Raw genomic sequence first — 24,293 nt, 5'->3', positions numbered from 1 at the left:
GTTCTGTGTTCCAGGAATCTGTTTAAAACAGACTGAGCAGTAGAGACGAATTGGTTGCACTGACAATGCAGTGCAGTGTTTGCACTTCATTCGGTGGTTTTTAGTGAGGTACAGCTCAACTACTTGCATATATAGGATGCATTCCCCCAGTAGAACCGTTCTGTAAATAAAAGAATCAGAGGAAAGATGGTGGAAAAGCCCTTAATACTTCACTCGTTCACCCAAGAACCTGTTTATCTGACATTCACACTCCATTGGATGCATCATAGAGCAGCGTGGGGTTAGTATGTAACAACGATATGTAGCACCCAGGGATTGAATTACCAACCACTGCCATTAAGTAATGACCTGCTTTACCCTCTGAGTAACATCAGTATTAATCTAATAAAAGTAAGTGTTACTGCCCATTAATCTGGCTACAGTTGCAAGCCCATTTCTAAACAATATGAAGCTCATCTGCAACGAGAAGGCATATTCACAAGTGGAAAACAGTCAAGTGCCAACCCTCCTATGAGTGGACGTCTCAACAAATTCAGTGTCAAATTTACTGTTCAAAGCTCAGAGAAGTGCGAAAAATAAACCAAGATCTGCAAACGTCAATAAACAGAACAATGTAGTGGCAATATGTGATGACAAGTATTCAGTTTTTAACACATGCAGAAGTCCTAGGCACATCAAAGTATTTATCGTCATCCGGGAATCACTTCAAGCCGGTGGCCATGAAGTTCTCACACATAAACTCTGTGGTCCCTGAGACTTTTAACCCTCTACAGTTCATCTAAACCTCCAACAGATCCGTGTACAATGGCTCTCCACTGCAAAATACAACATCTAGACAGCAGCAGAAATCTATGCACTTCCTGGTTACACTTCTGCCTTTGATACAGTCAGACTAGGAAACCTGACTGTCAGGCTCTGACTGGCTGATCCTACCTGAAACTGTATTTTGGACTTCCTCGCTTTCTTCCTTCCTAACAATATGAAAACAACCACTTAAGAGTAAAACACTGAAGGTGTTGGTGAGGATGTGACCAAACTCCCAGCTGGCTACAGGGCTGCACTCAACCCTTCACATTTCTACCTGGACACCCACAACTGTGTTAATATCCAGGATAACACAGTCATCAATAAATATGCTGTACTTGATCATCCTGAGCCGCATACAAAACAGTGTGTAGAATGAAAATACATTTCCCAGAGGGGCCTGCTACAGTTTTTTGACATAAAATAACTCACCTACAGATATCGGGGCTCATCGGTGTCAGGGGTGTGGGTGTGAGGAGATGGGAGTGGGACAGCCTGAGTCGGAGGCGTGATGTGGTGGCAGGTGGGCAGATTTAGGAAACAGTGATTTATACTTGTGTGCAGAGGTTAGCTAAACACACAGACACACTGTTTTCTGTTAGAAATCAACTAATAGGAGGAAAGTCGAGCAGTTTCTTTCATGTGGACTTTGATACAAGTTTCAATTCCACCTCTCTCTTTTCTTGTTTGAAACCCAAACTTCACGTTTAACTGAGGCCATCCTACAGTCTAACCACTCCAGCGCTTAGGGGCAGATAGAAGTGCTGGCACCTGGACCAAGGCTAACTAGATGTCTCCTTTGTTGTGTCAGTTGACGTGAGGTCGAGAGAGAGTGAAGCCCACCCCGTCATCACAGCTGAGATCTTTTTATGTGATTAAAAATGATCAGACGGCTAATGTTTGAGTGTTGTGATTGTTAAACCCGTGAAATATAAATACATAAAAAAATAATAATAATTTAGTTTAACCAGTATAATGATTCAGAAAACAGAATAACAATGATAACAATAAATCATAATATCAGCCTCAGGATATGCAGGATGAGGGTGACACACTGGAGTCACTGATCTCCGAATGGCCGACTGACATTTGATTTAATAAAAACAAGTTGTATTAAATAAATGGTGAAGTAGAAGAAAGTATTCCTCTGAATTAGTTCAAATGCATGTTCATGTGTCCTGAATGTGTAAACATGATGGAATTTTCTATGTTAAGAATGACAAAGAAAATGTAATGAAGGCGTTTCAAAGTTTGAACTTTGTGGTAAATCATGTAAATCAGAAGGATAGAGAGAGAATGGTGTGGGTGAACATCAGGTAATTAGACGTTCCCGGGGTGAGAAGATGTAACGTCCAGTCTTCCTGTTGGGATGTGTGTCCTCAGGCTTCTGGGGGCGTCGCTGCAGCTTCCCACCCTCATTATCAATGACATTTGTGACAAAGACACAGGCACACTCTCTCTACCTCACACACACACACACACACGTATTTGTGTATAAAGTTTTGTGTTGTGGGTGCTGTGTCTGTTGTTTTCAGTTGTTTTGTCTCCTACAGGTGCCACAAGTGGTGATACATTGTGCTTTTCTAGTTGTTTCTATCCCCCATATCTACGCACCCGCCTGCGAGATCAACAGTTCAGACGACAGGATCTAAGACGTTCGCAGTGGAGATTTTGTAGTTTTTGGCTTTTCATCTGCTTTTTTTGCAGTGTTGGATGGTTCATTCAGAAGGATATTGATTTAGATCATACTTCCAGCTGGTTTTCACACAGGGATAAGTCCATCTTCTGACCCAGTTGTGATGCGATTACTTTGTTTGGGATTATTACTCTTTGCTCCTGCTAAATTGCCTTAATAAACTTTTCACTTTTTATTCTTTCTAATGCAAACAGCTCGTACATGTTACTCTAGCCTTTTAAAGTAAGCCTTGGGGCCCAGGCTCCAGGCCTCTAAAAACATCCCACATAACAAGTGCTGCAGGTGTAACAGGTGTGACTGATACAATTTCACCTGCAAGGCTTCTCAGGTTTTTTCGTATCAGGGCAGGCAAGGCCCTGAACAACAAAGCAGTCAGTCTGGGCGAGTCCACTTACCCGCATTGGCTCCGTTGGCACAGGGTGAAACTCACAGATCAAAGATTAGGAGTGAAACAGGCTTCCTGTACACAGAAGAAAGCTAATGCTAGGAAACAAAGACGTTTGTAAGTACTTTGTGAAGCCATGGTGATAGATGAATATTTTCATTAAAAAACAAACAAAGAGACACTAAGTGACTTTTCTATTTTCTAGGGCCGTGCTAGTGAAGATCCTCACATGGGCATCACTGTCTGCTGTGAAAATGGAGATTCATAAAGACCGCACATCGAAACAATCAACAGACAGTTTAATCAGACACATACACGCACAACAAGCTTGCACATTTGCGTCTTTCCTGCCATAATCTGCCTTATTCACAAGTGCAGTATATATTTCAACAAGATCACTCAGAGAGAACGTACTAAATCTGTTTTATGATGTTTTTATTACATTATAATGATGTAGACCTATTATGGAATCATTGTGATGTTGTAGGCCATTGTACTAAAAAAAAAATAAATAAGAGGTGTGTTGTACAGTTCTCTCCTCATATATACCATATACTGCTCATACGGTCTCATTTGTTTCTTGAAGGTCAACTTTGACTGTAAATGAAGATCAAGGTCAAATGCTTAGCCAGCTTAGGTACTCATGTCCCCAAAGGCCTCGTATGTTGTTGTGAAGTTTGAAAACAATCTTTAAAAATTGTGAGTGACATAAAGTTTTACTGATTTGGATATTTGATGTCACCTTTTTGTTCTTGCTTTCAATCAGCTCGGGCTGTTGGTGTCTATCATCAGATGCTAGACTGCTAACAAACAGACAAACAAATGGAACCGATCACGTACTCAGTGCTTTCAGGGGGACAATAATATTCTTTTCATACTTTAAGTGCAATACAAGAATTACTGTTTTATACTTGAAATATTGTCCCCTTACTTTATCTCAGTGTGCAGCTTGCTTTACATTTGTATATACTCTTTTTAACACGTGTTTATAATAACTCAATTACATTCAGTTCCTTCGTACGATCTCTCTTTATTGACCTGACATCAGAGAGCTCCTGCCATGTATTAAAATACGAGTTGCATCCAGCAGCAGCAACACGATTAGCTGACTGCTGGAGAAACTATACAGATGCGCCTTTGGGATCCCAGTGTCTTTCCAAGCAGCTGTTTTTCCAAATTAGCGGATCCTCAAAACTGATTTTTTAAAAGCTTATTAAACAGTTTAGGAAAACATTAACAACCATTGTCCTTGTTCATTCACACGCTCCACCTGGATACTTTTTGACAGGAAGTTTGGGGTTGTCCCATATATATGTGAGCGTGCTGTCCACTCAGCTCCAAAGGGAGATGTCAGTTACTTGTACACAGCGATCATACAAGTATCATTTTTGCATTCTTTCTCTGCGAAGTACAGAATGTGAAAGGAAGTCACTGAGAAATGCAGTCACCCATAAACTGATCATAGCAGTCTGAGATGCTTTTCCTCAGCGCATCGATGTCTTTCCTCAGCTGGCCAACTTCCAGTAACTTTAACCTTAACTTGTCTTCCACTGCCACCACTTTGCAGTCACTCTCCTCTGCTGAAAAGGTCAGCGCTGAACAGAGAAAACAAATGAAAAATGAAAAAGTCAAGGACAATATTTAGTGAGCCAGATTATGACTGCATGAAGAAATGTGAAGCAGTGCCTTGAAAAGAAAATGATTAGGGCAGAAGGCACCATACACATGTCTCTCATGCAGTGCAACTGTGCTCTATTACATTGAGACTGTCGCTACACTCGGGGTATGACTCCATGATTAGGGCATCAGGGCACATGGAAACTTCTTCAAGACACTTAGGCTTGACTGGTCATGCCCCACAGCTGTGCAGAGTGTTGGGAGTCTGCATCAGTATTACGACTGAGTTGGGTTACAGTATTTAGTCCACCTGCCTGTTTAATGGGAAGCATATGTTGACTTTCTGGCTGTGACCCCTTGCCTGCGTATTGCTCATGGTTTACGTGCTGGATGGGACCTTGCTGTGTCAAGGCCCTTTTAAATAGGACTCCGCCCAGGCTGTGCTGACCGCTAGCTAGAGTGAATGGCCCAAAATTTGTGATGCACTGGCTGCCTGGCGAGTGAGTTTAGAACAATGTGTTGCTCACGAAGTCACGGGTTAAACACTCAGTGCTTTGTAAAACAAAAAAAAAGAAAACTCAGCTGTAAGTTGGGTGTGATGCTTGCTCGCGGTTCATGAGGTCACATGCTTGATGCAACCTTCCTATGGCGCCTAATGGAAGAGGATGGCGAGTGAGTTCTCTCCAGCCAATGCAGACAGCCTTGTGTGTTGCTCACAGAGCCATGACTTACACGACTGGTGCTTTCTTCATGTGAGTTGGCTGTGACTCCTACTAACATATTACCAGTGCGAGTTATTGTGCTTGGTAGGTCCCTGCTGCATGCAGACATATAAGAATCATATCATTGTTGGGTTTTCCTCTGTATGTATTATTGTAAGGTCTACCTTACAATATAAAGCACCTTGAGGCGACTGTTGTTGTGATTTGGTGCTTTATAAATAAAATTGAATTGAAATGAATTCAACTGTAAGCTACCTGTGGTCCTTACTGGTGTATTGCTCTGAAGTTTGCCACAGTGAGGTCCCATCCAGTGGCATCAACAGACAGCTGATGGTCCAGCAAGTGAAACTTATCTTATTTTATGTTTAAACATGTTTATTGTTACATTTCTTCTCTATCGGGGGAAAGGAAAGTTAGAAATGACTATCCACTTTTATGCATAATCATTTCTAACTTTCCTATTAGTCATGTTAACAAATACATTTGTTAGCTGGAATATCTGTGGATTTGGAAATCAGGCACAAAATATTAAACATAGGGACATCATATGTGGATTTACGTCTACTGCAAGAAAACCACTTGTGCAAACAGAAGGTGAAGAAGTTTGATTTCATGATGAGTCAAACACAGCTCTGAGTGGTTTCCACAGATTTATAATCTTTTTGTGGGGTTGGTCAGATGTATACGGATCCATTGTTATGTGAGGAAGACAATCTTTCGTAAATAACCTAAAAAGTTCAGAAGGATGATGTTGTAGTCTGGGGCTAGCATCTGTTTATATACGTAAATCTTAAAATCTGTGTGTGGGGAACACTAAGAAAAAAAAGTTGGGTCACAGCTAGTTTTGTTCATCCAAGTTATAAATAATGATTTTGTGTTTGATAGAAAAAAAATATATTTCAATGCCCTGAAATATGTTGTTGAAGTTCAAAGGTTTCTGATAACACAGGTCTCCAGAAAAAAGAAAAACAGAAAGAAAATCAGCTGCGTAGTACGGAAGAGGATTAAGGCCACTTTTTTTTCTTCGTTTCCAGAATTCTGAGAATCATGAGAAAAAAAAATTCTTTTAAAAAAGTCAGAATCCTGACGTTTTTAAAAGAATTCTGGAAAAGAAGGGAAAAAAAGACATACTATCTTCTTAATCCTCTTCCGTACTTCCGTAGCATGGGATACTTTGGGTAAATGTTATGTTTTTAGGGTGTTGAATCCAAAAATGATCTCCATCTCCTCATGTTTTGCAAAAAACTGAGTTTTTTTTGCAAAACATGAGGAGTTTATATTAAAAAAGCACAGCAACGATGAAAAAAATGAATATTTATTACAATTAACTATGCATAATTTTTCATATAACAGAACAAAGAAAAAAAAAATTCCTTCATGATATATATTTAACACTACATGTTTACTCTTCTTCTCTTTGATGCTTCCCTGAACACGCTTTCGCTCTTAGAATATATATTAAATTCATGTAAGAAATCATTAGTGGATATGTTTTTTTTTTAACTCAAATATAGGATACCAGATTTCAGTTTAAAAAGGGAAATTGTATGCTTAATTAAACTTAAAAACATGAGTTTTGCAAGAAAACCTGACGTGATGGAATTTTAAAAACATTTTTCCTTGTTTCAGTGAGTAAAAATCTACAAGAAACAGTCAAAAAACCCTATGCAGATTTTTGGTTGCAAACCTGTGTAATTAATCAGATAATTATAAAATAGTTTTTGCAGCTGTTTATTACCATTTATTTATTTTAAGTTAGTAAACATTAAAGTGATACACTTTAACAACCTCACTTTACCTCAGCTGTCAATACGTTAAGTAAGAACCATCCACATGTATTTTACTCTGGAAGAGGCTGTAAAATTTTGAGTCTGATTCAGATCCATGAGTCAGTGAAAGTCACTTCTGTCAGATGACACCAACAGTATCACCTCAGTATCGCTAAGCACTGTTTTTGTAGTTGTTAGCTCTTCCTTGCCGGCATTACCAAAGCTTTCTTTGAATTTGAGCTGACATTATTGAACTCTGACAGTTATCGAATAAACTCTTGTGATTTTTAGGACATTAGTGGGTATAATGTTAGCTTATAATCAGCTGCTATTGTCGTTGTTGTTGGCTCCAGACAGCTGACAACTGAAATCTTGGAATGGGATTTAAAATTAAATCAACAGCTCCGAAAATGATTTTGAGAGCCCTATTCCTGGAATTTCACATGCGCACAAAGAAAACTGCTAATTGATGACTAAAAAAAAAAAAAAAAAAAATTATATATATATATATATATATATATATATATATATATATATATATATATATATATATATATATATATATATATATATATATATATATATAATTTTTTTTTTTACAAATGCTACAAATCTTATTTGTATCAAAAAAGTCATAAATGTCTCTATTTGTGTTCGCCCTCTAACTACAGTAGGTTACAAGTGATACATAAAGAATAAGTATAAATAAGTATAAAATGTATGCCTACATACATGTCATTCCTAGAAGCAAAGACAGGTTGGGCTCTTTCCCCTGCGCTCTCTGAGCCAAGATGCTGCAGAGACCCTGGAGGTCCAGTAGACAAAGGGACATCTCTTTCAGCAGCTGGTCCACTTCTGGAATTTCCACATGGGCTAAAGAAGACACCAGCAACCCTTCGTCCATCACCTGCTGCTTGTCAGTGAAAAAAAAGAAAAAAGAAAATATTTTTTAAATATCTTGGAACAACATGTTCCCATGTATCAGAAAACCCAGCTCTCAGGGATCACTGCAACTTTTTCTATATTCAGTCTAGCATGAGTGCTATTTTTTTCCTATTTAACATACACTGACAGCTAGGGATGGGAATTAATGCCAATTTAGCGATTCTGATTTCAATAGCGATTCTCATTGGGTTCTCACTGGCTCACTTTGAAAGTAACCACAATCTTTAAGCAGCATATCAAAGAAATTACATTCATGCAAACTAACTGCATGCTGTGGGATCACAGATTTGTGTATGTTGGAGGCATTTCCCCTGTTTATTGGTCATTACTCAGAAAAGTAATGTGTTACACATATTACACAAAACACTTTTCTTAGAAGTCATGCATTACTTTTAAGAAGTACTGCACTTACTTATTTTATTACTCCCATAAGAATGTAATTTGTTATACTACTCTTCACATTACTTTTGCATTTCAAACATATTATGCAGACACACAATTTTTCTCTTAGTATTTAGGTATGAACACAAAGCCAAAAGCACAAATGTAATCCAAATAAAATCCAGCGCAGAGACTACACAGTGAAAGCCACAGTCATGTAGAATATACACGTCTGTTCATGCTTAGATGTACATCATTTAAACGTGAACAGACAAAGACAGAGCCTGCAGCACTGCTCATCGGTGCCTTTTTTACCTATTGAAATTCAGGTTCTTGCTGCTGGTTCAACATGATGGACTACTGTAAATCGTTATTATCAGGATGACTTGGAGCCCCTCACACACAGGGCTCCAAGTCAAAGTACATTACGTTTATTTACAGTAAATAATGACAGTTTCAAAATTATCAGAACAGTTCACTCCACTATAGCTCTCCCCACTCTCCAACTGTTTCCAGACTCTCTCTCAAACCCACACAAAGACTGTTCACCATAGGGGATTCTCCAAGCAAACCTGAGCACAGTGAAAATACAGACTGGCATCTCTCACAGGCAAGCTGAAATATTAACTCAAGGGTTGGAGGTGAGTTGCACTAACTTTTGCAAGACAATGATCCAGTGAGGATTAAATAATGGCCACTCCCTTAAGAAGATGGCACAATGAGTACATCAGGAACAAGTGTGTGATTAAACCAGGTGTTTGGAGACAAAAGTCCCGGCGAGTCCTGCTTCTGCACAAAAACCAGAATGCACACACATACACACAACAGAACGGTGAGTCTACCAGTGAGGACATAGGGACTATGACAGTCTGACCCCTCAGCCATCTTCATCTGCTCTGTGTAGCTTTGTTGTCCAGATGAAATACCATTTTGAGTGAAATGCATAATAGTTTTGGAAACAACTATCTCATGGAATTGGATATAATGTCTCGAGTCGATCCAGTCCGGAAACAAGTCCTACGTATTGCTCTTGCAACAGTTGTATAAGGATCGAATGGCCAGACACCCCATACTTCCAAAAGACCTCCCACAGAATACTCCAAGGGACACGGTCAAATGTCTTCTCTAAGTCCACAAAAGGCATGTAGACTGGTTGGGCAAACTCCCATTAACCCTCAAGTATCCTTGAAAAGGTAAAGAACTGGTCTAGTGTTCTGCAACCAGGACGAAAACCGCATTGTTCCTCCTGTATTCGACTAACGGATAGACTCTCTTTTCCAGCACCTTGGCATAGACTTTGCTGGGGAGGCGGAACAGACCCTCTGGTCCCCCTTCTTGATGATGGGAACCACCACCTGGTCTGCCAATCCAGAGGTACCGCTCCTGACAGCCCTACAACACCCGAGGGGCCCTGCCACCAAGGAATGGTAAATGGTAAATGGACTAGTTCTTATATAGCGCTTTTCTACTCTGAGCACTCAAAGTGTTTTACACAACTTGCCTCATTCGCCCATTCACACCCATTCGTACAAGCTATTTTTTCTATGCTCCAAGAGCTTTCTATCTAACATTCACTCGTACTCATACTCCGGAGAGCAACTTGGGGTTAAGTATCTTGCCCAAGGATATTTGACATGCAGATGAGAGTAGAAGGGGATTTAACCACAAACCTTCCGATTAGAAAGTGACCTGCTCAACCACCTGAGCTACAGCAACAAGGAGTTTTTTAACTTCAGTGACCTTACACCGGTGATGGATGCGTCATCCCCCTCGTCCCCAGACTCTGCTTCCTCTACAGAAGATGTCCTAGTGGGATTAAGGAGGTCTTTGAAAAAGAAAGTCTTCTTCCATGTCCTCTCTGAACTCCTCCCACAACTGAATTTTTGCTTCAATTAATGCCCGAGCCTCGTTCCACTTGACTTGTCTGTACCTATACGCTGCCTCTGAAGTCCCACAGGCTAACCAAGCCCAATAGGACTTCTTCAGCCTGATGGTTTCCTTCACCTCCGGTCTCCACCATCTGGTTCGGGGGTTACCACCACGACAGGCACCAACCACCTTGCGGCCGCAGCTCAGTGCAGCAGCTTCAGCAATGGAGGTGCTGAAGAGGGTCCATTCGAACTCAATGTCCGCAGTCTCCTGTTGACAATCCCACAGGTGGGGGCCTCTGCCAGGCGTTCCCAGCACACCCACACTATCCGTTTAGGTGCCCCAGGTCTGTCGAACATCCTCTCCCGCCACCTGATACAACTTACTACAAGGTGTTGATCAGTTGACAGCTCAGCACCTTGCTTCACCCGAGTGTCCAGAACATACTTCTGCAGATCTGATGATACAATTACAAAACTGATCTTATGAACTGCGGCCTAGGGTGTCCTGGTGCCATGTGCACTTATGGACACCCTTATGTTTGAACAAGGTTTTTGTTACTGTGGTTTGCACAGAAGTCCAATAACAAAACACTGCTCGATTTCAGATCTGGCAGGCCGCTTCTTCCAGCCACGACCGTCCAGGTCTCACTGTCACTGCCCACATGAGTGTTGAAGTCTCCCAGTAATGAGAGAGTCCCCAGGTGCAGCACCCTCAAGCACCCCACCTAGGGACTCAAAGGCAGCCAGGTACTCTGAACTGTCGTTCGGCACATAGGCGGAGATGAATATCCCCTCCGTGAATGTTTAACAGAATTTGAAGAATTTAATTAAAAAGCTCAACAGAGTTAAATCTATGACAGTTTTCTTTAGTAGGTTTCCATGGTTCAAATAAGCCTTAACACATGTAGCGCTTCTTGTCCACTTTAAGTAGTAATTGTATTACAATGCATTTTAGGCCATGTTATGGAGTAATGCAAAAGTAATAAAACAAATTGTCTGTGAAGGTTCTCAGTCATCCAGGTCATCATAGTCAAAGGAGCTTGCAAAGAAAAGCGTCTGGACTTCTTTAAGTTACTTGAAGACGTTTCACCTCTCATCCGAGAAGCTTCTTCAGTTCTAAGGTCAAATGGTGGAGAGTCCCAGATATAAACCTAGTGGGAGTATCCCCCCACAGAGGGACAAAAGGACCCCCTGATGATCCTCTAATCGCCTGAGCCAAGGTGTGAAACTGGGTGTGGGTCCCAATCAGCCAGAGTTTCGGGTGTGTTCATTGTGAAACCTGGCCCCACCTTATCATGCGAATTCCTGAGGTCAGATGGCCCAGGATGTGAGTGGGCGTTAAGGCGTCTGGGAAGGGATCTCATGTGGGCAGTGGCAGAGAGTTGGTGTCGTAAACCCCCGCCTCTGTTCAAAGATGGTCGCTCACAGTGGACATAGATGGCTTCTTTCACTCCTCTTTCAAACCATCTGTCCTCTCTGTCCAAAATGTGAACATTGGCATCCTCGAAATGTGAACATTGGCATTTGAGGATGCCAATGTTCACATTTTGGACAGAGAGGACAGATGGTTTGAAAGAGGAGTGAAAGAAGCCATCTATGTCCACTGTGAGCGACCATCTTTGAACAGAGGCGGGGGTTTACGACACCAACTCTCTGCCATCTATAATCCAGTTTTGAGATCCCTTCCCAGACGCCTTAACGCCCACTCACATCCTGGGCCATCTGACCTCAGGAATTCGCATGATAAGGTGGGGCCAGGTTTCACAATGAACACACCCGAAACTCTGGCTGATTGGGACCCACACCCAGTTTCACACCTTGGCTCAGGCGATTAGAGGATCATCAGGGGGTCCTTTTGTCCCTCTGTGGGGGGATACTCCCACTAGGTTTATATCTGGGACTCTCCACCATTTGACCTTAGAACTGAAGAAGCTTCTCGGATGAGAGGTGAAACGTCTTCAAGTAACTTAAAGAAGTCCAGACGCTTTTCTTTGCAAGCTCCTTTGACAATAAAACAAATTCAATTCAATTCAAAATCCTGCTCCTCACATACAAGGTTTTAAATAATCAGGCATCTTATCTTAATGACCTGATAGTACCATATCACCCTATTAGAGCACTTCGATCTCGCACTGCAGGCCTACTTGTTGTTCCTAGAGTATTTAAAAGTAGAATGGGAGGGAGAGCCTTCAGTTTTCAGTCCCCTCTTCTGTGGAACCAGCTTCCAGTTTGGATTTGGGAGACAGACACTATCTCTACTTTCAAGATTAGGCTTAAAACTTTCCTTTTTACTAAAGCATATAGTTAGGGCTGGACCAGGTGACCCTGAATCCTCCCTTAGTTATGCTGTAATAGACGTAGGCTGCCGGGGATTCCCATGATGCATTGAGTTTTTCCTTTCCAGTCACCTTTCTCACTCACTATGTGTTAATAGACCATTGAATCATACTTGTTATTAATCTCTGTCTCTCTTCCACAGCATGTTTTTTATCCTGTCTTCCTTCTCTCACCCCAACCGGTCGCAGCAGATGGCCGCCCCTCCCTGAGCCTGGTTCTGCCGGAGGTTTCTTCCTGTTAAAAGGGAGTTTTTCCTTCCCACTGTCGCCAAAGTGCTTGCTCATAGGGGGTCATATGATTGTTGGGTTTTTCTCTGTATCTATGAAGCGCCTTGAGGCGACTTTTGTTGTGATTTGGCGCTATATAAATAAAACTGAATTGAATTGAATAGTGTTTTTACAGGGAGTAATTAAGTAACACACTGCCACACTTTTTAAAACAGTAATGAGAAATGTATAATAATGGATTATTACTTTGAGTAACAACACCACCACTGTTCATATATCATTGATAGTTGGAAAGAACTTAATCTCAAAAATAAAGCTGTTGATAGAGAATCAACAATCAATCAAGTTTAATAAGTAAATGATCTGAAGACTAAAATTAAAGTAATTTCAGTAAATGATATGCTTAATTTTCCTCTCATGTGATGATCTGAGTTGTGGCTAAAGGTTTGGGGCAGAGGAGATTCAGCACCTATCAATGACTAACCAAAAATCAATTAGACAGGCAGAAGAATTAAGCTAATACTTCCACCACAGATACCTGAAGGAAGGCTGTACTGGGTGTATTCAGGCTTTTTCCCTTTTCTGGAAGGTAAGAATATTGCTGACGAGAAAGGCCTCTTTTCTTCTGCAGTGTTGTGCTGGTAGACTAACAAAACAAAGAATGTGACAGATGAGCTTATGTTTTCTACAGAAAAATAATATACAGTCATTGATCGTCTTCTTCTTTCAATGTGTTTAGTCTTTGTCACAGTGGATGAGCTCCATCTCACTAGATCCAAGAGCCTATGAGGTCCTCTCCTGTCTGATGCCTTCATTCACAACTGCCCAGTATATCCACTATCCATCCACTGTACATGTCCAAATGATTTCAACTTTGCCTCTCTAACCATTTATCACATCCCTCGATTATTAAGTGAATTTCAGTAAAGAAATACAGCATATACAATAATTGTACAGTGAGGGTGTAGATTTATAACAACCTACCATGAGTTGTGAGGTCAGTCTCTCAATCTGTTCTCGTTGATGCTTAAACAGCTGGAGGTGATCAGACACAACACGTGAATGGCTTCTTCATGGGTTTTGTGTATGTGCATACATGTGTTTAGAATGCTACCTTGCTGCTGTGATCTTGCTGCTTAATAAGCTGATGGTTTTCCACCTCAAGCCGCTTCAAGTCTTGCATAGGTAACCTCACCCCATCATCCAAACACTGCTGCACCTTTTGCTGTAGACTTTACCAGAATAAGACATGAACAAAACAGAGACATGAATGAAATGAAAAGAATATCATAAATAGATCATTTAGTATCACTTGTGTCATCTTTACAGTGAATGAAGATGTGGGTTTACAGTTAATGCACGTGAACTGTGTAGTTAACGACAGGAAATACTTCAGATCTGCCAGTGCGCATGTACCATATGTGATCATAATCTTCTGGAACTGTACCTTTACTTTCAGTTCAAGCTCACTGGGATTTAAACTCTTCTGAAATTTTTACTAGATGCATCACTAGAGGCTGAATGTGAAATTCCTATGCGAGTTCCTTCTTGAGATATGGCATTCCCAAGATTTTCAGAAAACTTGACTTCTGACCTTGATAGGGTGACAGCGATACTCTAACAGCGCTTTACGACTAAGGGGTAAAAATGTGTACCCAATTTCAATTTGGCTCTGTCTTCTACAACATTGTCTTTTGAGCAAATGAAGAATGATTACACCACGCTTGCTTACATACTTCTAGAATGCTCCTTAGACTATCCACTGTGACTGCTTGCATATATGCTGCAACCTTATTACAAATATTAGTGTAAAACAACAAATATCAACTTCTGTGTCAAAGTACAGATGAGGACAGACCATTAACCCCCCCATGAAAACATATTTTTTAAACTATTAAAAAGAACAGGGAATCCAACTTTGGATTCTTTTCTTTTGATCCAAAGTTTTATTTTCAATGCCCCAAAATTCAACACATCTTTTCTTCAAGTCTAAACCAAAGTGTAAGCTCAAACCCTTCTCTTATTTTATCAAAACTGATCTAATAATGCTCTCTAAAGAAAAATCGTACGTTTAGTAATGCTATTTTGGACATGCCTTGCTCTGTTGAAGAAGCGCTTTAAAGAGGCAAGGAAAATTGAATTTAATAATTGTTTAACTCATTTCAACTGTTGATGACCTTGGCTAAGATATGAGTCTTTCCTAAATCAAAGACGAATTATTTTTGCACTATGGTGATGAATCAGGAGATATCTATCATCCTTTAGACATTTACAAGTACAGCTAATAATAAGACGACATCCAGAGAGCTGTCTAAAAATATCAGCAGTGAGAAAATGACCTTGAAGAACCAATTTTAAATCAGGCACTGTATATTTTCTGATTTTAGTACAGTCCTTAACTCTTATTCACTCAAACACAAATCTGTGAGAAACGACATACCTTATTTGCACACAAACGTATCATATACACATAAATATACCTATGTACAGATGCAATTAATTCTTTCTCTCTCTTTGCCTGCATCTTCATCTCGATGTCTTTGTCCTTCATCAAAGTACATCCTTCCTCTAGGCTCTTTTTTAGGTGAGACACTATTTTCTCCAGTTTCTTGCATTTCTGCTGTGCCTCCTCCTGCTGAAAATAGAAATATGCACAGTGAGATAGTAGAGCAGTATGAACAAAACCTAATCCTCTCTCTGACTGACTAAATGGGGTCTCACAATTTTAAATCCTGGACCTTAATCTGTTTATACTCTCTATATATAAATATATAAATAACATACAAATGTCTAAATTGTTAAAATATAATTTATTTCTTGATGACATCACCTTATATTGTTTTGGGAAAAGTCTGGAATGGCTTCTAAATATAGTGGAATTGGAATTCCAAGAAATTGTTTAATTTAAATGATAGCAAACAAAGTATCTAATATCAACAGGCAAATAAAAAATAAAGTCAATGATGAACAAGGTTGAAATGGAAAGACTGTATGAAAATAAATTTTTGGTAATTGACCTTCACTTATATTCAAACTCATCCAAGAGTTTTAGTAGATACACCTAGGTTTTAATTTGAAAATCCTAGGTGACGTTTTTCTCGAGTTATCGTGTTCAAAAGGTCCACTGCTGGTGGACCATCTTTAGGAGTAGTCTGGGTTACACAAGCAATGTGTACACAATTTTACACATTGCTTGTTCCTTTTAAAGTGATGCAGCACATTAATTGTTTACTGCCCAGAGAAGGTAATGTTGAATAAAAACAGAGCTTAAATGTAGGCTTAGCCTACCTCAACAAATTTTACCTTGTTTTAGGAACATATTTAGACTGTACCCAGTCTAGGGGTCGAGAGCAGAAGGAAAGAGGAGTATATGGTGAAAACAAACAGGATAAAACAAACTCAGGGATTATATTGTAAAACTGTCCTGCAGAAACCCATTTGCACTACGCTCAGAGAACAGAGGAGTCCCTGTCCCATATGAAACGCCACTTGCTTAGTTTCCAAGTCTCTAGGATGAAAAATGTCTCTGACTGATCAACCTGACTCACCTCAGTGTGTATGTATGCTCATATATATGTGTTTACCCTGTTGGCCTGGACCTGTACTTCATCTAATGTTGGCAGGTCAGAAAGGTATTTCTCCAGTGTCTCTATGCGTTGCTGGTTTTCTTGGTTTTGGTTGTTCTCTCGCTGAAACTTCTTTTTTAGACTACTGATGTAGCGATCCCTCGTTTTTATCTGTGGATGAAGAAAATACATATTCAAACATATGTTTACGTTACTATACTTTCAAGAGTAAAGTATACTTTAAAGAGTAAAAAATGTTATATATATATTAATGATTACTCTACCCTTTCTTCCAGTTTTCTGATATCCTCTGAATATTTCTGAGTAATTTGCTTGAAGACTTTGCTGAAATGGATTGTGTCAAGTTCAGCCACAGCTAATTTCTTAACAAGTTCTTCATCACAGGACAACTGATCAGGTGGCTGCTTGCGTGAAGTTCTCATTGTTGAGTCCTTAAAGATGACCAGAACTTGTGCTATAACTTTAATTATAAAAATGTTTTATGTGGTTATTAAATTTGGATATGAATGTTCATTTATTACCTGGATGTTTCGGGTGTGAGAGTCATCAAACAACCTTCTCTGGCTCTTTAAGACCTGATGTATTTTCTGTTCGTTATCTCTGATCCGCGCATGTAGTAGCAAGATCTGTAGCTTTTGTCTGAAAGACAGAATTCGTTCCTACTTAAAAAGATTCCCATCTGTATTGTTTTTTCCATATGCAATAAATAAATGAATAAAATAAAGTTTATTCGAGAACTGACAGGGTGAACAATTTGGATCTGCAAAAGATACCCAAACATGCCAGATGAAGAGTGAAAGTAGTGACAAAGAGAATTTTTGGAACACTTCAGTGTACCATAGTGCTGTTGTGTGTTTTTAGGGTTTTTCGGAAGCCTTTTTATACTTCAAAGTAACAAGACATTTCCAATAAAAAATAAAAAACAACATCAAAGTTGTACATGTAAAAGGTTAGAATTTTGCTTTTGTAACCTGCAGGATGCACTGGTGTGGTTTGTAGTCAAATCTCAAACAGCAGGCACAGGAATCACAATATCCACATCTAAGGCCATGATTCTCTGCCAAAAAGCGGTAGTTGTAGCTGGTGTTTTTATTTGTTGTTCTTCTCTTATCAAATACACAACTCCTTATTTGCTACCACCATCTTCACTTTTTACTTAAAACTCTGTAAACTAACACAAGTTTTATATTTCCAACGCTAATGGAGTGAAAGCAGGAAAACAAAACAAAACAAATCAAATCAACAAGTGTAAGCCTGGGTGAATAACAATATACACAGTTGCAACTGATCGCAGCTTGTTCCACAATAACTTTCACATATTTAGTTTGAGATAAGTATAGGTTTTGGTCCTTCTCTAGTCTTGGTGGACTGTTCTTATATTTTTCAAAGAGTACACTGAGTACAGGCTGTGGGTCTTTTCTTGGCAGTTTTAAGGGCTCAGGTATGGACAGCTTGCTGCACTTAACCTAGCTGCAACTCTGATTTTTGGCTAACTTCCCTTTTCAGTGCCTTGAGTTTGGCCTCTAGTGTCCTTCTACATGGAGGCTAGTGCTCCTTGAGGCTGTTCACTTTACAGCCAAGCATCACTGCTGCCGTGGTGTAGATCAGAGATTCAGTGATGGTTGCACTAGGGATTGTCAGTAATGCTGCATTCACATCTTCGAGTACACCTTCAGAGGGTACAATCGCTTCTTCCGAATGTTGGAACACTGAGCGAAACTGTCAATGAAACACTGAGTTGTTTCGTTGACAACAAAACACTGAGTTGTTTCGTTGTCAGTCTGGATGTTGGGTATCAACGATTCCATAGGTTCCACATCCTCTTCATGTAACCTCCTCCGCCGGGGTTATTTGCATAGTATAATTCCAACAGCTCCCTGTTTTCATCCCTTGTCGACTTATGCCTTCTTGTTCTAGTAGCCCACTTCTCATCAGCGTGTCCTGATTCCTCAACACCTCATACCAACCTTGGTTGTCTAGACCAGCGGTCCCCAACCTTTTTTGCACCATGGACCGGTTTATGCCCGACAATATTTTCACGGACCGGCCTTTAAGGTATCGCGGATAAATACAACAAAATAAAACTAGTACCGGTACCGAAAAAAAGATTTATTCATAACACACGTGAAAAGACCCAGGAAAACCGAGTTAACGATAAAAACAATAACAAAATAACGCTGAAAACCTATAAAAACCCTGAAAACCATACATTTCACACCTGAGCCTCAACTCTCGCGGCCCGGTACCAAACGACTCACGGACCGGTACCGGTCCGAGGCCCGGGGGTTGGGGACCGCTGATCTAGACAACGTCCGAGCCAGTATGGCTTCAATTATCTCTTTCTTGCTCATATCCCTATCCAAGGTAGGCATGAGGGGATCTAGTCTGGGGATCCTTACTGGAGACAGATGCCCTGGTCGGGAGTCAGACCCCCAACCTGAAAGTGGGTAGTGTTACCACTACGCTAACTCTATATATGCATGCATCTGCATGCAAATGTACACACACACACACACACATCCATATAGGGCAACTAAATAATCTGTCTGTTTGGCTTGCAGTACCTATTTATCTGTTGCTCTCTTTGTCTCAGTAGATCCTCTTTTACCTTGACCAGATTGTTGACAGGCAGGGAGGTCCCTCTCAGCATCTGGTAACACACAAACATAGAGAAGACAAAATCTAATTTATGCACACAGCGAAATCATGACATAATGTAAAAGCCTTAGTTGAAGTCAGTTATAATCATGTAGTAGAGAAAGTTTTCACAGGACTGCCCAGTGAAAAACTAAGTACACCTCATGATTCAGCAGCATGTAGTTCTCTTAGGGTCCTGACAGCATTTCAGTCGTGTTAAGGTCCAGACTTGGACTGGGTCATTGCAACATCTTTATTATTTTTTGTGCATTCTTGTTTAGATTTGCTTTTCCCTGTTGGACAGATGGCGTTATATTTACAGTGATGTGAAAAAAATACACTTTTCCTGATTTCCTAACTTCTGTATGTTTGTCACACTTAAATGTTTCAGATCATCAAACAAATTTAAATATTAGACAAAAATAAAACAAATAAGAACAAAATGCAGTTTCTAAATGAAGAAGTTTATTATTAATGGGGAAAAAAATCTAAACCTACATGGCCCTGTGTGAAAAAGTGAAATCACCCCTAAACTAACCCTAACTTGCTGGGCCACCATTAGCAGCAACAACTGCAATCAAGCCTTTTTCGATAACTGGCAATGAGTCTTTTACAGCGCTGTGGAGGAATTTTTGCCCACTCATCTTTGCAGGAATTCATTCACAATGAAGGGTTATTGAACACGAATCGCCTATTTAAGCTCATGCCACAGCATCTCAGTCAAACTTTGACTTCATTTTGGGGGTTTTTAAGCCATTCAGAAGTGGGCTTGCTGATGTGTTTTCTATCATTGTCCTGCTACAGAACCCAAATACGCTTCAGCTTGAGGTCACAAACAGATGGCCGGACATTCTACTTCGGGATGTTTTGGCAGACCGGAGAATTCGTGGTTCTATTTACCACAGCAAGTGTTCCAGGTCCTAAGGCAGCAAAACAACCCCAGACCATCACACTACCACCACCATATTTTACTGTTAGATCCAAGATAGCGCCGATGTTTGTGGCTCGTCATCTACCTGTCTTACCTGTTCTGTTTTTCGTCTTATTGATAATGTTAACTTTGCTCCAGTTTGCTCTGTGTGTTTGTTCTAGTTTTCACCTTTTTACTATGTACAGCACTTTGGTCAACCTCTGTTGTTTTTAAATGTGCTTATAAATAAATTGAATGATTGATTGATTGATACTGTTGGTATGATGTTACTTTTCTGAAATACTATGTTACTTTTACGCCAGATGTAATGGGACACATACCTTCCAAAAAAATAGACAATCAGAAAGGGGACAAACACTTTTTCACACCACTGTAACTCTAGAACACTACAATACAATGATTGCAAGATGTCCAGTGCCTGCAAAAATAATTACTGGTATGAGGTGTTTGTGCTGACTGTGGTTTTTGTGTTCGGTTTTTGTCAAACATGGCGAATTTTATATCCAATCATCTGAATTTAATTTGGTATTATTTTATGCCAGTTCACAACAGTCATTTCAAAACAGTTTTTATTGTACGGTAAAACAAAAACTTTAAAACACTGGAGACTGTGTGATTGCCCCAGCAGTCTCACAATGTATTACCAAGGTTACAGTTACAGGGAGTAAATATCCATTGGGTCATTGGTGACCAATCTAGGTTTTAGGTTAGCAGCCGGGTTTGGGTTGACTTAACAAGCAAACCCATTTCTAAAACAACACCCAACCTTATCTCTAAATAGAGAGCTCCATGTTATGATGTTAACAGGGAGAAGTTCATTGCCCCCAACCTAAGATCTCTGTCAAAACCAGACTCAGGGAGGGGTAGCCAACTCCATGGCAGCTGGTTGGTGAGATTAAAGAGAAGACATATTTGAAAGCCATAGAAAGACAGTGATCAAACCACAAGTCACTACCTCTCTCAATAATAGGGTTGCTGTGTCCTAAATCATCCTTTCTCAATCTATGAGCATATGTACCTACACAGGATCAAGTCGTGGTCTTTTTATTTCCATACTTTTTCACTTTCCTCGTTTCTATGTTTATTTTCACTTTTATATGCTAGCTGTAAAACCCCACTCACCTGTTTAAGCCCTGGATCACATTGATGTCGCTGTTGCCATAGTGACTGCTCATCTCCACCGCAGCCCTCTGTTCCAGTATCACTGTTATGACCAAGTTCACCTCCACACTTTCCTTTGAGCCTGTGCTCCATGTGCTCAGTCAGCCACATCTGGGTGCGTGCTTCAAGTTGAACTGGGGAGGTTCTATTAGTCTGATGACCCAGTGGAGAGTCCATTTGGTTGTATGAGATGGGTTGATAAATACTGTAGTCCATGTATTGTTTCACTGGTGAAGACAGAGGTGAGAAAAGGGACATATCTGCCTCCAAACCAGTGGATAGCCTGCAATTGTTGTACTGGTAACCTGTGCTGGCACCTGGCGAGTGCTGGATTAAGCCACTGCAGGCTGTGGGAGAAAGTAGCGGTAAATATAAGTCGACATCTGAAACTTGAGGTACCCTTCTATGCCTATGCTGTAGAACTCTATCTAGGGATCCTTGTGCATTTGGGTTGTACCGATATCCTGCTGTGCTAGTATTGCACGTATCAGTTCCTAATGATAAGTTGGAAAGCGAGGAGCACCTCCGGATAGACTGATGGTCCTTTGTGTCTAGACAACTTTGTGGGTCCAGACGAGATGTGGCTGGCACATGCTGCTGAGAAGACCAGTACGAGTAATTTGTGCTGTGGCTTGAAGCTGGCATTTTAAAAGTGGTTTTATGTGAGGATGAAACAAATGGCCTTACATGGACAGTAGGAATGCCATTATCATCCTGGCCCAAGTGCTGCTGCAAGAGTGGCTGGGAATACAGATGGGTGGTACTGGAACTGGAGTCATCTAGGGAAAGATATAAAAGGTTAAAGAAAAAATATGGGAAGAATCAAATAACAACTAAATAGAAATCATTGTTAAAACAACACCAACCTATATTTATTGAGAACTGTAAAAAAAATTCCCTTCAAGAAAGGGTTTTAGCATTTAAAAAAAAGAAAAAAAGTACTGTATGCATTTACAAAAAGACCGCAGTGACAAGATTGTGTATAATGCATGGACGGCTGTAGCTCAGGAGGTAGAGCAGATCATCTACTGATCAGAAGGCTAGTGATTCAATCTATGGCTCCCCCAGTCTGCACGCCAAGTATCCTTGGGCAAGATACTAACCCCAAGTTGCTCTCCGATGCATCCATCGGAGTATAAATGTGTGTGAATGTTAGTTAGGAAACACTGAAAAGCACTGAAGACAGTGAATGTGGTATGTTGTATAGAGTGCTTTGAGTGCTCCGGGAGAGTAGTAGCTATATAAGAATCATTACCATTTACCATATATGCTCCTTGGGAAATCTATCTTGTAACTTACGACGCAACCCAAAACTCCTTTTAACCCTATGCCGTAATCTTCCAGGGTTTGCAGAGACTTAAGAGCGTGTGCTAAAAGAGTAAGACATTTTCCACCTTTGTCAACTTCTTTGAAATGCCAAATGAAGACTGAACTCAGAGCTGACCTGGAAACTTCAGTGCTGAGATGTCCAAAAATATCCAAACACACCACAGCTGTGCACAGAGCACACAGCACAGCACAGCACAGCTCCACTGTCCTCTCTCAGATTCATCCATAATCAAGTTATTTGCTATGAACTTGTCATGGGCCAAGCTCACCAAATTCCTCTTTCTTTTTTGTAACATGGTGAGATGACAGGACCTATCACACAGCATTAACTTTCCCTTTGTGAGCTGCTGGAAGCTGGGGTGGAAAGTGAATAAGCTTTACTAAAATCACTGTGATTACATCAGAATATGAATCTGTTGAGTGCACAGTTGAAAGCTGGGCGGGGCTTTGTGTCGGGGTCCTGCAGTCGGCTCTGTGCAGCAGACAGGCTCACAGAGAGAAACACTTCTCTACCAGACTGAATCTGTAATAACAGCAGTGGAAGTGTCTCCCACTGACTGTACAAATACAGATATATTTTTACTTGTTAATTATCTCACGAGTCGCTGTGATTTGGACGACAGAGATATGCTGCTTCAGTTTGCTCTGCCCTGCCTACTGAGTAACCCGACACCGGCTTATTTTCATACTAACATTGATTGGGTGTTTAGCTGGGGAGGGGGGGGGCGGGATCTCTGCCGAGTGCTGAGTGAGCGTGCGCACAAACAGAACGAACCGGAGGCGAAACAGTCTCATTTGTGCCTTTTCCAGTGGATTTTTCAGCTACTGTAGTAAATCCTGTCCATATTCAGTTTGTGGGTAATCTTAATTTTCTTTCACAACTTTGACTCAAGTTTGACTCTTGGCCCAGAGTAGAGCCCCGATGTGATGTATATTATATTTATCTGATACCTTAAGAACTCTTTGTTTTCACAATATGACTAAATTATTTACAGTAATAACGCTTGTTATTCAGGCTACTTCATAAAATTTACAATGAGAATTGTTTAATATAACGGTCATTTAACGATAAACTATAAAGTGTGTTTACATGTATTTTACAACATACGATCAAATATCTGAAGAATATTACTACATGGACTATGCTGTGGCATCAGATGTCTGTGCTAAATAATAAAAGCCACGGATGACTTCTAGCTCGGTAACAACGGAACCAACCGTGCCGTATACTCGATATGTTAAAGGATTTAACAAGGACATAGCACTGCAGATGAAACGGAACCAGCCCCTTACTTGGCTATCATGTATTTCCAAAGCTCCTTACCTGTTTTATTAGATTCCATCTTTAAATTAGAAATGATTGGATCCATCTTCAAAATCACTTCTGCATCGCATTTTTAAATAAAGGTCTTTTTATATCAGAGCAGGGAAAATCACGTTAAGCTCACTAAGATGACAAAGGAGAATAAAAGCAAGACGTTCGAGACGCGACAGTCTCCAGCAGCAAAGCTGTCATATATGCATACTTCCAGTAAACGAGGCCGTTTTGGGTTAACCATGAGTGGAAGTGCACCCAGTAATCTCTTCCTCCGACACCCGCATGCGCCTCATGGTAATTCTTCGGCTGGGCTGAAACCGTTCCTGGCACGGTAACGAAATTATTCAACAAAAATGTGCAAATAACGTGAGAAGTCTCGTGCTTTCAGTCAGCCTACAAATTGCTAGGGTGACAAACCGCGGTCAAATTTCTTGCGCTTCTACAGTCACCTTTACGGCAGCGCCTGTTCTCTTTAATTCCCGATCGCATGGTATGGCAAGCCATTAGTGCCAAATATCGCCCCTTTTCTAACCCGTTTGGTTAAGAAATTGCGTAAAAAACGCAGTTTAATTATTT

General features: G+C 40.4%; 1 protein-coding gene across 5 annotated transcripts; it reads right to left on the bottom strand.

Moving 5' to 3' along the window:
- Positions 1–3,165: 3,165 nt before the first annotated feature.
- On the bottom strand, positions 3,166–24,222 carry cep85l (centrosomal protein 85L). 5 transcript variants are annotated; one of them, XM_084952395.1, is made up of 13 exons: positions 23,724–24,219; positions 21,758–21,849; positions 21,032–21,667; positions 18,906–18,991; positions 16,863–16,980; positions 16,605–16,772; positions 16,339–16,491; positions 15,235–15,389; positions 13,869–13,986; positions 13,739–13,789; positions 13,293–13,400; positions 7,726–7,903; positions 3,166–4,480 (listed from the first exon to the last, which is right to left on the bottom strand). In XM_084952395.1, the coding sequence occupies exons 1-13, from the start codon at positions 23,767–23,769 to the stop codon at positions 4,314–4,316; spliced, it is 2,076 nt and encodes a 691-aa protein (XP_084808521.1). In that variant the 5' UTR covers positions 23,770–24,219; the 3' UTR covers positions 3,166–4,313. The 5 variants fall into 5 exon arrangements, with proteins under 5 accessions (XP_084808521.1, XP_084808520.1, XP_084808519.1 ...); XM_084952394.1 differs by having other exon boundaries at positions 15,235–15,386; positions 21,032–21,849; positions 23,724–24,222; XM_084952393.1 differs by having other exon boundaries at positions 21,032–21,849.
- Between the last annotated feature and the right edge of the window lie 71 nt (positions 24,223–24,293).

This window comes from Perissodus microlepis, chromosome 15 (assembly GCF_051167445.1).
Source record: "Perissodus microlepis isolate ML-2025 ecotype Zambia chromosome 15, ASM5116744v1, whole genome shotgun sequence".
Lineage (NCBI taxonomy): Eukaryota > Metazoa > Chordata > Actinopteri > Cichliformes > Cichlidae > Perissodus > Perissodus microlepis.
This window is presented reverse-complemented; position numbering and strand designations above follow the sequence as displayed.